This window comes from Sinocyclocheilus anshuiensis, unplaced genomic scaffold (genome assembly GCF_001515605.1).
Source record: "Sinocyclocheilus anshuiensis isolate Anshui unplaced genomic scaffold, SAMN03320099.WGS_v1.1 scaffold1024, whole genome shotgun sequence".
Lineage (NCBI taxonomy): Eukaryota > Metazoa > Chordata > Actinopteri > Cypriniformes > Cyprinidae > Sinocyclocheilus > Sinocyclocheilus anshuiensis.
In genome coordinates this window covers 1,132,595-1,147,265 of record NW_015552843.1, presented here as the reverse complement: position 1 = coordinate 1,147,265, position 14,671 = coordinate 1,132,595, and the positions used below count along the sequence as shown (strand labels likewise).

The window sequence follows — 14,671 nt, the reverse complement described above, 5'->3', positions numbered from 1 at the left end:
ACTGATATTTGTATACTTACTACATAAAGTATACTTAAAAATATACTTGAACTTTACTTAAGTATACTTAATAAAATAAACTTGAAGTATACTACTTTTTGGTAAGGGACCTCATGGGACACACTTATAGTGTTGTAAAAATGCAAGTGTTTACATAGCTTTATTTAAATTTTAATTACTTTGCATTTTAAAATCAACTTCTAAATGTCTGTTCAGTAGTCCCTATAACATTACATAATTTTAATTTGTGGTGCTTCTAATTAAGTGATAAAAAGCAGTTGTAAATGTTGTACAAAATAAATATCACCACTACTCATCTTTGCACCAATAAAAGATAAAAACAGTTTTTCTACCAAATTATATGTAATATCTAATTATTATATTAATATTTAACTTACATTGGAAAGGTTTCCGTGACCTCTCACGAGATCTCGGCAAAAAGTCTCACAATTTATTTCCAGAACATGATGCATGATGGGATACACTAAGCCCCGAATAGCGCTCCGGAGTGGTATTCGAGACAGTGTGGATTTAGTGTGCGTTAATGGCACTGCACTTTGCCATTTTTATGACCTGGGACAGTCTTGTGCACTTACTTCCTGTCGCGCGCACGCGCTCTCAGGTGGCCAAGACCGCAAGTGTGGGTATTTGGACAAGGCATATAAATAGGGAGGAAAGCACATGAGGAACAGGTGGACGCAATCAAGTAAATGAGGGCAAGACAAGGGCTAAACAAGGGGGCAGGACAAGAGGAGCACATGGCCAACATAGACAAAGACAGTAGTGATGGGAAGTTCGGCTCTTTTCAAAGATTCGGCTCTTTTGGCTCGGCTCCCTTAGAAGAGCCGGCTCTTACGGCTCCCAAATGGCTCTTTATTTAGTATCACTCTGAGCCTTCTATTTTAGCCCAATTTAGCAATTGTGAATGGTTTGTGTGTTGGCAAGCAATTTTTTATTCAGTGTTTTCATAAAAGCCTTATTTCGTTACAAAAAAAAATACACATATACTACTATTTAACATTTTAATAAAACTTTAATTGAACACAGAACCACAGCAAACAAATAAATAAAGGCAAAAGTTTTAACAATTTAGACACTTTAGTCTTTAGTGCAGGTTGGCATTCAGAAATATCAGATGTCTCAGCTTGGGTGTGCTGATGCGATTTCTCCTCTCTGTGATTATTTGTCCTGTTTTTGAGAAGACTCTCTTTGAGGGGACCGATGTTGCAACAATGCAGTGTCTTCCTACCTTAACCAACGCGCTTGCGTTTAAAATCCGGCTCCCCCGTTTCTCTCTGTCGCTCTGTGTACCCAGCCTGTACCACTATACTCGCTATCTTCGGAGCGTGTGCCATTCCTTCTTTCACATAATGGTATGATCCTAGTCTGTCCTCCCATGTGATTAGCCGCATGTGTATTTTTTTTTGTAACAAAAAACTTTGTAACGAAAAAAATAAGGCTTTTATGAAAACACTAAATAAAAAATTGCTTACCAACACACAAACCATTCACAATTGCTAAATTGGCCTAAAATAGAAGGCTCCGGCTGAAGATTCGGCTCTCTCCGATGGGAGTCGGCTCTTCTCGTTCGCTACAAAGAATCGACTCTTAGAGCCGGCTTGTTCGCAGACGACACATCACTAAAAGACAGAGCCATGTGCTCAGACACAAGACAAACACGTTAAACAAAGACAGAACAGACTTAACTGTCAGGACAGGACCCTGACACATGGCTAAGACTAAAATATGGCTTAGTAGACTAATGGATAAGGTATCAGCTTCTGGAGCTGGGGTTTGTGGGTTCAAGTCCCACCTGTGTCATGAGAAATAGCTCATTTGTTTAGGATGAAATTTATATTGTGCAACTTTCTGACAGTTTGTAAAAAAAAAATAACCTGTAAGAATGATGAAATGCATGCAGCTTGGACACAAACCCACACATGTAACCTCAAACTACCAATGACAGCACACCCATAGAGAATGATAAAAAGAGACTGTCTAAGATGATACTCGGAATGAAGACAGCCAGGATCACAGCTCTTTGGTGAAGACTTTTGTTAGTTTAGTCTGCTTCAGTGGATCATCTCTCAATGTGGGATTTGTACAAATCCATTAGATGATTGTCAAGTCATCTGTTTTTGTGATTTAATTTAGTGCAAGTGCGGGACATTTTGCATAAAATGTGTGATTTAGCAAATACAATGCTATTATTGTGTTCAGATGTATCGGAAATGACAGAACAGAAATACAATGCAGAATCTAGGACAGAGATCTACCTGTAGAGCTGAAGGGTTACCATTCTCTGAATCTTCCAGACCCACTTTCTCTTTCCTTTTCCGGAACTTCCTAAAATAGTCTTGGATCAAGAATGTGGCATAGAATTTACCCACAGTCACTTCTTCCTCTGTAAAAGAACCAACATAGAATGTTGCAAATAAAACAGCACAAAAAGTTGAAAAATGTTTCTGATTTGTGTAACTGTGCTTGTTTGGGCTGTGCAGCATTCAGAACTAAATTGAGGATGTCTTTTAAATGCCAGTTAAATATGACGCGAGGCAGAAAACTAAATACAAAAATATTAAATTATAATTAAATGAAAATTTTATTTCAGTTGTCAGTATAAGTTACTCATTAAAATGTTTTGTATGAAATACTGTATGAAATGCCAAAAAAACGTACAAAAACATACATTTCATATATAGGTAATTATATACAATAAATTAACTTTCATTTTATAGACAATGATGGAAGAACATTTTATTCCCTGACAAATTGCCAGAATAATTTACTGCAAAGTCTTCAAAAGGAAGATTTACAAGACAGATACCTTATAAAGATTACCTAAACTATCTATTATTGTGTAATTTGGTGATATGTGATCATTTTGCAATTCAGTAAATTAATCTTCCTGTTATTCTGATTAAAATTCACAATTCTGTTCAAATTCACACTTGTGAATTAAAAGGGAGCCAATTTATACATTTTGAATTTTGCCCAACCCTGGTGCATTGTGGTAATTTTACTGATTTAAAGAACTACATAAATATGATCCACAAAGAACTCACCAGCAGGGGGTGGAATAACCTCATCCAATATTTTGGGTTTTATTCTCTTCCAGATCTTCTTAATGATGATTCTCAACTCTTCGTTCTCTTGATCAGGGTTCTCTGAGAACAACACATTGCAGCCACATGAACTTACACAGCTACCTAAGACCATGTCCTTTTACACACATATTGTCTCATTCATTCTCAAAAAGCTTAACTGCATATTATTATTCTGCATGGTAACCTACAGTATGTGGATGCATGTGGTTGATTTCAGTGAAATTTCATTTGGAAAAAAAAACAAAAACATGACAATGAAAGAAGGGCTCCAGTATTTATATGCAAAGCACACTTTCATATGAATCATCTGTAGCTTAAATAGAGAGGTGAAGCGGATGAGTATGCAGAGGGTGTGTGTGTTTGTGTGGACGCCCATACTGACCCTCAGTTTTAATTTTCAGAGCAGTTCTGACCAGGGCGAACAGGGTGGCGTTGAAGGTCACCGTACCATCACTGTTCAGGGGCATGTTCATGGCAACCAGCCTCTGACAAAAAAATAGAGAGATATAGTAAGACAGAAAGAAATGGAAGAAGAACAGACCAAATGGAGTTTGTGTGTCTGTACCTTGCAGGCCACACGATGAGGACAGAGCTTCCCAAATCCAAGTGGCGGCTGGATTCTCCTGAGCAAAGCCACTACATCCAAATGCTTTATACGACCCCTGGAAAACAAACACACATTTAATTAGACTTTAATTGTTTAAATAAAAAAAAGCATTAGAGAGAGACTGATAATCTTACTTGGCTTCAGGGTCGTACTCTGACCAGATTCTTTTAAACTCATCCAGGTGATGTGGTCCGAGAATTGACCAATCACGGGTCAGATAGTCAAAATTGTCCATAATGACGGCAACAAACAGATTAATAATCTGAAAAAGCACAACAGTTGCATTACACTATGCAAATCACACTGAAAACATTTCAGCCAACATAAGGCTAGCATGCCCTGCATAATAATCACTGTACAGGTATTTACTTATAGTTTTGTCAGAAGAAAAAAATTAAATGTTAAAATGTAAAAATACACAAGTTGAGAACAAAACAAAAATCTTTTTTTTTTATTCTTAATAAAAGTTGGGAAATTATGCAGTCAAAATTAAACTGCATGACTAAAGCTATCAAGGGAAAGTTATGAAGAATAGAGTTAATTTAATAAACAACAACATTTACCAGGAAGGCGCAGAGCATAAAGAAACTGATAAAGTAGACAATAGCAAAGTTGCTGCCGCATGTGAATTCTTCCGCGGGCTCATAGTCTGACTCTGGGTCACAGCGCTTTCCTGGAAGACTGGCCAACATGATCTCCTGCCATGCTTCGCCCGTTGCACACCTGCACATGAAGAGCACATACATTTATGCATTTGGCAGACACTTTTATCCAAAACAACTTACATTGCATTCAAGGTATACATTTTTAACAGTTCATGCATTTCCTGGGAATCAAATCCATGAACTTGATGTTGGTGGCACCATGCTCTACTGTTCTGTGATTAACAGAAAACACACTCTCTCACCTGAAAAGTAGCAGCACAGCCTGCAGAAAAGTCTGAAAATTGTTGTTCCTGTTGATTTGTGTGTGGTCCTGCATGGCGACCTTTCCAAATGTCTGATGAATAGAGCATTAATGATTTTTTTAACTGATCAGTTGTGTTCATAAAAACAGACTGTTTCTTAAAAAAAAAAAAGATATAGTATATACTAAAAAAGTAAAATATAAAAAATAATGATCAAAAGAAAATATATAAATTTTCCCAGCCTCCAAGTACCTGCATTCCAATTACAGCATAGATGAAGAAGATCATAGCGATCAGAAGAGCAACATACGGCAGGGCCTGAGGGACAACAAGAACAGTAACAGACCACAACATTTGCTCAAAATATGAAAAATGTTTTAGAAATCATTGTCTTCTGACCTGGAGTGATTTCACAAAAGTCCAGAGCAGGGTACGAATGCCCTCTCCCTTGCTGAGCAACTTAACCAATCGCATTACACGAAACAGACGGAAGAATGTTATGGATACACGAGAGCTGTCCTCTGAGCTCTAAGGAGAAAATAAAGGAGAATTTTTTTTCATAATGTGCCCTACAGGACACATACAATGCATGCGATTCTGATTTTTACATGAAATATTTGTGAGCTAACGTCTGCATTAAACACTAATATAATAATTACTAGAATCTAATAAGACTAAAGTGATATTTCTGACAAAAAAACTAATATTAAACAAATTACCACTGACCAATAACATGCCAATAAATCTGTGCTAGTGTAGACTATCTTATAGAACCGTATCTATTTCAATCCTGTTGATTGCATAAGTAAAAGAGGAACTCACGCTGAACTCTGTAACCACAATGTCCACCACACTTCCCACCACAATCAGAGCATCAAAGGAATTCCATGCGTCGATAAAGTAATGCTGCAGAACGGAAAAAAAGATAAAAAAAAACAGATATTAAGAACAAAATACTTGAAAAGTTCAAGATGGCTTGAGAAGGGTTTAAATGATTTTTAAGACATATCAGTAACTTTATCAACAGGATACTTTATAGCAAGCAAACACATATCACATCAAGTGAAAGGACTGACCCTGAGTCTGAGAGCCATCAGTTTAATGATCATCTCCACAGTGAAAAGGCCGGTGAAAACCATATTGAGGATGTCCATCACGTAACTAAAAAATTTTGACTGGTCATAGTGCTGTGGAAGAATCCAGAAAGAGTATGATTCAGCATTTAACTCATTATCAGCCTCAAATCATTTGGTCTTGATCTTTCTACTTTATAGACATATATATGTTTAGATTTATGTCAATTTATAGAGGCCTTCTTCAAATGTATCAGTGCAACTGACTTCTCTCTAAAATGGTGCTACTCAATGCTATTTTATTCTCAATACTATTTTAACACTGGCCTCAAGGTTCATGTTGGATTTTTAAGTATGCTCATATAAGCTCAGATTCCCAATACCAAAAATAGACTAAAATGTCTTTGTCTGTGGTTCTACATGCTGATTGTACAGCTTTTGTAAGGCTTGTCAGACAGTCTGGCTGTTTACCTGCACAGCCAGAGTAACAGTGTTGAGGAGAATCAGCACAAACATGATGTACTCAAACCCTGTGGAGTTGATTATAGACCAGAACTTGTACTGCACTGGGTTTTTGGGGATGTACAGCTTCAGCGGCTGGGCCTTTAGGGCGTATTCCACACACTGTCTCTGTAAGTAACAAAAAGAAGGAGACATAATGTGAGAAAATACATACTGGAGTGCAGTAGTGCACTGATCAACTTGAGCGGACCGTTATTTAAAATGAAAAGTCAACATGAAATCTTATATATTTATTGTTAATACACGTTTCAGTTCTTATTATGAAAGATTTATCTGTGCATGTTATTCAAAATGTGTATCTTTGTAATCTTCAATCAAGATCAGGGTTACTAGGTTTTCATAACAAAACCCACCCAATTGCTACTCAAAACTAGTCCAATCGCGTTTTGGAGGGGGGTCCCCCATTAAAAATCGCGTTCTGGGGGGTAAAATACAAGTTTTTTGGCAGGGTTCCCCGGTAAAATGAGCATTTCAGGGGCTAAATATCGCGTTATTGTGTCGCTTCTACCCGCGGACATGAAAAACAACCCGCAGCAACAGTGGTAAAATAGCCCAATTCTTGGCAACACTGAGATCTAACTTGCTCTTCCTACTTTTTTTTTTGTTGATTACACTTAAGCTGCAATTCAAACATGTATTTGTTTTGACTCCATTCCGGTCTGAAACACCCACTTTACACCATCCAATCAGTTTCCGATTTATAAAAAACAAAAAATCTTATTGAATATAAGTGTCAGAGTCACATGATCCTTCAGAAATATTTCTAATATGCTAATTTGATGCTCAAAAAACACTTATCATTATTATTAATGTTGAAAACAGTTGTGCTGCTTGATATTTTTGTGGAAACTATAATACATTTTTTGGATGCTTTGATAAATTGAAAGTTCATAAGAATAGTATGTATTTGAAATAGAAATCTTTTGTAACATTATATTGTCATATTTAACCAAATTCATGCATCCTTGCTAAATAAATCAATAAATCATACTGACCCCACAATTTTGAACGATAGTATGTCACATTACAGTGGTAAAACTGGTTGCGAACTTAAATGTAAAATGTAAAACACTGAAACATGTAAAATATTCTTTAAAATAGCCTTTCGTCCAACCTGATTTTTGTCCAGCTCACAGTTCTTGAACTCAGCCTCTCCTTGTTCACGAAAAGTGATGATGACAAAACCCACAAAGATGTTCATCATGAAGAAGGCGATGATGATGATGTAGACGATGAAGAATATAGAGATCTCCACGCGGTAGTTGTAAATGGGGCCATGATTCTCTGCATTGGCATCAATGGCTTTGTAGAGCAGCCTGAATGAGGAAAAACAGAATGTGGAGCATATTGTGTAAACATGGTCATGGTGACCTTGAGTGACATATGGAGGAAGATCTTAGAGGAGCAGACTCACGCAGGCCAACCCTCAAAAGTGGAGACTGTAAACAGGGCCATCATTCCCATCAGTACATTATCGAAGTTGAAGTCGCTGTTGATCCAGATCCTCTCTTTCACCATTGGATGACTCACATCTCCGTCTTTATACACCACAAATGTGCCCCTGTGTCACACAAACAAACACACACACAATTTGTAGGCACAAATGGATGTACACATAAACCACGAACACTCATGACACATAAATACACGTTGCCCAAAGGCACACACATGTGGTTAATGTAAGAACAGAATTAAACAGGAATGACAGATGCTGAAATATGACATACTTGCACTGTTCTGGAGTGTTTTTAGCTTCATCTGTGCAACGATAAAATTTACCCTACAAAATACAACAGTAATGACACAAAAAAAGTACATTAGTACACATTAGTATATATGTGCTAATGTTAAACTTGTGAGAGCACGAGATATAGACAGACTTTGTGTGTGTGTGTGTGTGTGAGTGCGTTTAACCTTGAAAAGCTGAACACCGATGCAGGCAAACATGAACTGAAGTAGGGTGGTGACGATCATGATGTTCCCGATGGTCCTTATAGCCACAAACACACACTGTACCACATGCTACACAGAGAGAGAGAGAGAGAGAGAGAGAGAGAGAGAGAGAGTGAGTAATGGAGTTTCCACAATAACAATGACAGAGAAGCACTCAAACAATTCTGCAAATATGAATTACACTACCATTCAAAAGTATGGGGTCAGTAAGATTGTTGTTTTATTTATTTATTTAAATTAAGCAAGGATGCATTAAATTGATAAAAAGTGACAGTAAAGACGTATATTACAAAATACTTATATTTCAAATACATTTTGTTCTTTTGAATTTTCTGTTTATCAAATAATCCTGAAAAAATGTATCATGGTTTCCACAACAATATTAATCAGTGCAAAAGTTTATTCAGCACCAAATCAGCAATTTACAATGACTTCTGAAGGATCATATGACACTGGTCGCTAAGTAATATTATAATATAACTGTATTTCATACTACTACATTTTACTGTATTTTAAATGCAGCCTTAGTGAACATAAGGGACTTTCAAATGCATAAAAAAAACTTACAGAGCCCAAACTTTTTGCAGATAATTGCATATATATGTCATATATATACATACATGTCTTTAAAACGTTTGCAAAATAAAGCACAGGCACTAACACACTAAAAGTGTACCTTGAGTCCTTTGGCTCTGTTGATTGCTCGAAGAGGCCTCAGAACTCTGAGCACCCTTAGGATCTTCACTACAGAGATTGCACTCGAACTAAGAGAAAGAAAAAAGCAAGAGAGGTTTGACTTTGTACGTGTGGACTCAAAAAGCATAGACTGATCTTCATTTCTTCTTCAATGTCTCTTAACAGTGTGATTTATATGGTTTCATAAGCAGTCAAGTCATATATTACCCCTTTCACATCATCAGTGAACGCAGATATTCCACTTTTTTCATACAGTTATGCACCAAGGTAAATACTATAAATATGTAAATGAATAGCTGAAAGCATTTGGGTATAAGATTTATTTATTTATTTTCACATCTACATTGCATTCAAAGCGGGATATGGGAACCATCTTCATTTATCCACCAGAGGGCGATGCATACACATACACGTACACATCTATACATCAGATAACTCGCAGAAATGATGAACAGACATCTTTTGATATCTATATGAGTGTAGTAGACTTACTGTAAGAAGAAGGAGACCAGAGACACACTGACCACCAAAAGATCCAACAAATTAAACCAGTTTCTACAGAAGGAACCCTTATGGAGGAATGCACCATGCACTGTCATCTACAGAGGAAAAGGAAGGGAAATTTGAAGAAAGGTAAGGACATTTCAGTGTAGCAACATTTTACAAAAGCATTTGATTGATTGATCGGTACCTTCAGTAAGATCTCCACAGTGAATATAGAAGTGAAAGCATAATCAGCATAACCCAACACCTGTAGAGAGAAATAAATCAGTTCCCCTGATATGAAAAATTATGTTTCACTGGAATGATTGATGTTTGGTGACACATTTGTTTGTGTATATGCGATTTAGACAAGTAGGACACGTTCCTGGAGCATCCATTGTTGTTTAAGATTTGTACCAAACAATCATGGTCTGAACCCTCACTATAACGTCTTCCTAAACCTTCAGGGAAATAATAGATTGATAACCATGTTGTTCAAGCCCTTGGCCCCAGTTCTGACCCCAAATCTCAATTCTGATTGGTTGATCCCATGTTGTTCCAGTAGTAACAAGGATGCTGATCCAAAAACATGTCTTACTTAAAGGTAAATCATGTTAAGCTATATGTTTATGTGTGTGCGTGTGTGTGTTTGACAGCCAGCTGATTGAAGGATGGCGTTCCCCAGCTGGCACTGAAGAGCTCCTCCAACATGCCAATCAGGACAGCTGCAGTAAATATGATGCTGCTTATGTGTGAGCAGGAAACTCACATTGTTCCTGAAGGAGTGAGCTCTGATAGGATCCTCCGCAGCCAGAGAAATGCTGCTGAGAATGATGAAGACCAGGATGAGATTAGTGAAGATGTGGTGGTGGATCAGGGTATGGCAGCCCACTCTTATTCTGGAGGAAGACCCAAACAGAACTGTGGTTAGCTGTGTGTTGTCAACATCGTCCAAAATTTAAAATGACTTTCTTATTTTTAGTTTATTCTCCATGTTGCTCAACTCATGAGGTGCATGAGGAAACATAAAACACAGAGGCATTTTACACAATCATGAATATGCTGTGTCCAAAACCACCAACTAACAAGTACACAGTGAAAATTAGTGCATTTGGATTCATTTCCAGACATTGTCATGCATTTTGAATTATGTTATATATGTGTTGCATCCCAAATGAAGAGCTACTTGAAATCTAAATGACATTCCAAATAATTCCAGATGTTGTTTTTGTGTTTGTAAGCAGTGGAAAACTCCAGAACTTTGTTATGACACATTCCTAGTGTTTAGACATTGAAATTAAAATGTAAGGAACAAAAACACAATTTCCATGTTTAAGTGAGTGAGTGTTATTTTTTCCCCAAAAGTATTTTGAAATAGTTGTGGAATACTTGTAGAAAATGTTTTACATAAAGAAAATATTTACACGAATATAATCATAGTAACAAAGAATTAATTAAATAGTTCACCCAAAAATATATTGTCAACACTCACCCTCAAGACATTCCAAACCTGTATGACCTATTTTCTTCTACACAAAAGAAGATATTTTGAAGAATGTAACCAAACAGTTTTGATGAAAATGGATGTATGGATGAAAAAAGCACAAAAACAAAATTTCTCAAAATATTTCCTTTGTGTTCCAGAGAAGAAAGTAAGTCAAACATGTTTGGAATGAATTAATGAATGAATGAGGCATCTACATGACACAAGTAAATTATGGCAGAATTAAATTTTGGGGGGGGGGGTAAACTATCTCTTTAAATGGTCAAGCACTGTCTTGTAACAGTGTGTGAGTGGTTTAAAGTGCACACTCACGGGTTGGTCTTGCTGAGGCAGAAGAACGCACTGCCCTCTGGGATTGGTAGAACTTTCTCTTTAGGAGGAGCGAAGTCAGCAACATTGAGCTGAGCTTTCCCTTCTTCCAGCAGAGAAGAACAGAAAGAAAGAGAGAGGGAGAGATAGACAGATAGAAACTGAGTTAATGCAATCACAATCTAGCTCTATCTAGCCAACACTAAACCTCAGGACACTCAGCAAGAGGGACTGTTAGTGCAATGAGTGTGTGCTGTAATTATGGTCACAAATGTCTCTAAATCACTACAAAACTTTTCAGAATAAACAAACTGTTCCAAAGCAATATGCTGTCTTAATGTTTGTGCACTGTACCTTCATCATCTCCCTCTTCAGGCTCCTCCTCTTCCTCGTACTCATCATCAATGTTCACCTGTTGAAAACAGAATGAAAGAAAGACCTCAATGTGATAATTGTTCAACAACAACAAAGACAGATGAGTTTGATTTCCATACCTTCACCTCTCCGTTCTCTCCTTCACCTTCACCTTCTCCCTCTTTTTTTTCTCTGTCAGGATCAACAGAATCGCATGTCAGAATTTTTATTTGTTTTTGAATATACAGAACAGTGGGTGAAAATGCTTCTATTTTGCATTTTTCTAAAATAAATCATTATCAGCGTAATTTCAGTAAAATGTTAAAATGAAAAATAAACATGAACGTCAGGACGTTTTAGTATTTGGTTTATCTCCCTTTTGCTTTAATGAAATAATCTTAATTCTTATTACTTCATAAGGTGCCTATTATAGATTTTTTTTTTCTTTTAAACCTTTTATTTTTTCTTTTTCTAGGTTTAAGTGGGATTTTGAATCTCAGATTTTCAGTGTGAACTTTTGGACCCCACTATGTATGTTTAAGAATAGTAAATGTGTATGCTGTCATATTTAGAAAGACAGATGAGTTCAGATTTGGTAAGATGATCTGGAATTATCTAAAAACACACTCATTCTTCTTATTGTCTCCATCCCCTCCTGCTAAGTTGTCGACAGCGATGGCCAAGAAGACGTTCAGTAGGATATCTTAGAGAGCAGCAGTTAAGACCCAACAAAAACACAAACAGAAAGATGACAAACGACAAAAAACATCAACAAACCAGAAATCAGGATTTGCAGTAGGGATTGTAAGATATGTTTGCTTTTTAATCAGTGAACAATGATGCCAGTTGCTGAAATAGTGTTAAGTTGAAAACTAGTACACAACTGCATTGATGTATCTCAAACAGTAAAGCACAACACTAACAACACAAAGGCTGTGGGTTCGATTCCCAGGGAATACATTATTCAGTCAAATGTATACTGTACCTAGTATGCAGTGTTGCTTTGTTAATAAATGTAATAAATATACATGAATAAAACTGTTGGTGTTTTGTTGATGATATCAGATAAACAAAATGAAAGCATAATAAATAAGCAAATAAAAATTGGTTTCAGACAGAAAAGGATACAGTTACCACAAATGAACAAAATCACAAAGTAAAGACAGACGATCATTCCAGGGAAAACCGGGCCTCCATATGCCATGATACCATCATACATTACTACATTCCAGTCTTCACCTGTTAAGATCTGTAGAGAAAAAAAGACCTACATTTAGCAAAAAAACTTGTAAAAATTACATTTAAAACACTGACTTCCTTAGGATTCTTAACTTTCTTAACCTTTGAGCAGAACTTTATACTTTAAAAGCATCACCTTTCTTTGAAAAAGACATTGTACATTTCAGATTTTTAATAATTTCAATTTTTCTTTATTTGTGAATAATATGATTAGGAAAATTTCTGGTTATTAAATAACAGAATATAATGTTTTCACTGTTGTAGCAGAGTTTACCTGAAAGCAGGTTAGCAGGGCCTGAGGGAAGGAATCAAAGGTGCTTCTCTTGGTCTGTGTCTCATCAAAGTTGAACTTCCCTCCAAATAACTGCATGCCAAGCAGAGCGAAGATGATGAGGAAGAGGAAGAGCAACAGCAGCAGGGAGGCAATGGACTTCATTGAATTCAGTAGAGAGGCCACCAGATTGGACAAAGCTGTCCAATGGCTGAGGAGGACAAGTGGGGCAAGAATTAGCAGGGCGGAAAAGTGATGAGGAAAGAGAGAAACAACAGGAACAAAACAAAGGCACCGGAGGAAAGAGGGAATTGTTTTCTTGTAGAAAATAAGAAAATCACACATTGTTTTTAGACATGCTCTAAATTAGACAAACATTAGAAACCTAAAACAATGAAGAGAAAATAAACCAGCTATACTATTCAGTTTCTTAAGAAAAAAGGATTTTTAAAGAGTTTAAAAAATCGTTTAAGAGGCCTGAGTACCGTGTGACTTTGAAGATCCGAAGCAGGTGGACGCAGCGCAACACTGAGATACCGAGAGGTGGCATGATCTCCATCTCCACAAGAACTGTCTCCAGAATCCCGCCGCACACCACAAAACAGTCAAAACGGTTGAAAAATGCCACAAAATATGCCTGCAACCCCAGACTGTACATTTTCAACAACATCTCCACTGTGAACAGTGAGAGGAGAACCTTATTGGCAATGTCTATGAGAGAGACAGAAAAAGAAAGAGAGGCAGATAAACAGATGTAATTACAGTCCAACCTTTTTTTTGTCAGCATGTACTGTAGGTTATTGGTAACACCATGATGGACTCCTTCTTTAAACCTTATGAAAGACACATCAGTAAGAAAACAACAGCTAATAGCGTTCTATAAATAACCGTGCATGTGTGGCCAGTGCTGTGGGACAGTGCACATGCCATGTCAGTAAGGTGATGTTTGGAAACACCTACATACCCTGAACGTCAGTGAGCCAGTCTGGTTGGTTATAATGTTCAGAGGCACTGAGAGCAGTGTTGAGGAAGAATAGGATCAGCACTAACCAATAGAACGTCACAGATTTCACTGCTGTACGACAGTTTCTACGAATGCAACGGTTCCAGTGGCGCAGGGCACGACTAAGCAAACACACACACAAACAAAAAAATACTAATCACTGTATAGATTTTTTTTTTAACATTCATATGAAAAATTACAATATATATATAATGTAATGTAATATATAATATAATAATATAAAAGTCATGAACCATGTGATCAAAGCAATTTTATAGGGCATGTATTGCAAAAAATCATTTACATAATCCATATTTTTGTCCTTTCTGACAGAATAAAATATCTAAATATCTTTAAAACAATAGAAATGCACTTTAAAAACAAAACTGCAAAACATAAGACTAGTTTTCAGAGAATATATCTTAAAGCAAGAGTACACCCAAAACTGAAAATCCTGTCATCATTTACTCACCCTCAAGTGGTTTCATCCCTGTATAAGTTTATTTATTTTGCTGAACAAAAAAGAAGATATTTTGAAGAACAAAAAAGTTGATGCTCCCCATTGACTTCCATAGTATTGTTTTTTCCATACTATGGAAGTCAATGGGGACCATCAACTGTTTGATTAACCATATTCTCCTAA

General features: G+C 36.6%; 1 protein-coding gene across 1 annotated transcript in view; it reads right to left on the bottom strand.

The window, feature by feature from the left end:
• The window catches only part of cacna1fb (calcium channel, voltage-dependent, L type, alpha 1F subunit), a 41,658-nt gene that overhangs the window by 6,854 nt on the left and 20,133 nt on the right, over window positions 1-14,671 (bottom strand). The window contains exons 13-40 of the mRNA XM_016459841.1: window positions 13,990-14,150; window positions 13,511-13,736; window positions 13,029-13,236; window positions 12,644-12,764; window positions 12,143-12,218; window positions 11,656-11,707; window positions 11,516-11,573; window positions 11,165-11,267; window positions 10,118-10,247; window positions 9,557-9,616; window positions 9,358-9,464; window positions 8,846-8,933; window positions 8,131-8,238; window positions 7,944-7,996; window positions 7,631-7,777; window positions 7,331-7,532; window positions 6,166-6,324; window positions 5,698-5,808; window positions 5,444-5,527; window positions 5,021-5,149; window positions 4,874-4,939; window positions 4,622-4,713; window positions 4,278-4,437; window positions 3,849-3,976; window positions 3,673-3,769; window positions 3,490-3,592; window positions 3,066-3,167; window positions 2,267-2,404 (exon numbers count right to left, since the gene is read on the bottom strand). Coding sequence (XP_016315327.1) covers window positions 2,267-2,404; window positions 3,066-3,167; window positions 3,490-3,592; window positions 3,673-3,769; window positions 3,849-3,976; window positions 4,278-4,437; window positions 4,622-4,713; window positions 4,874-4,939; window positions 5,021-5,149; window positions 5,444-5,527; window positions 5,698-5,808; window positions 6,166-6,324; window positions 7,331-7,532; window positions 7,631-7,777; window positions 7,944-7,996; window positions 8,131-8,238; window positions 8,846-8,933; window positions 9,358-9,464; window positions 9,557-9,616; window positions 10,118-10,247; window positions 11,165-11,267; window positions 11,516-11,573; window positions 11,656-11,707; window positions 12,143-12,218; window positions 12,644-12,764; window positions 13,029-13,236; window positions 13,511-13,736; window positions 13,990-14,150 — 3,269 coding nt within the window. The remainder of the gene's footprint in view (window positions 1-2,266; window positions 2,405-3,065; window positions 3,168-3,489; window positions 3,593-3,672; window positions 3,770-3,848; window positions 3,977-4,277; window positions 4,438-4,621; window positions 4,714-4,873; window positions 4,940-5,020; window positions 5,150-5,443; window positions 5,528-5,697; window positions 5,809-6,165; window positions 6,325-7,330; window positions 7,533-7,630; window positions 7,778-7,943; window positions 7,997-8,130; window positions 8,239-8,845; window positions 8,934-9,357; window positions 9,465-9,556; window positions 9,617-10,117; window positions 10,248-11,164; window positions 11,268-11,515; window positions 11,574-11,655; window positions 11,708-12,142; window positions 12,219-12,643; window positions 12,765-13,028; window positions 13,237-13,510; window positions 13,737-13,989; window positions 14,151-14,671) is intronic.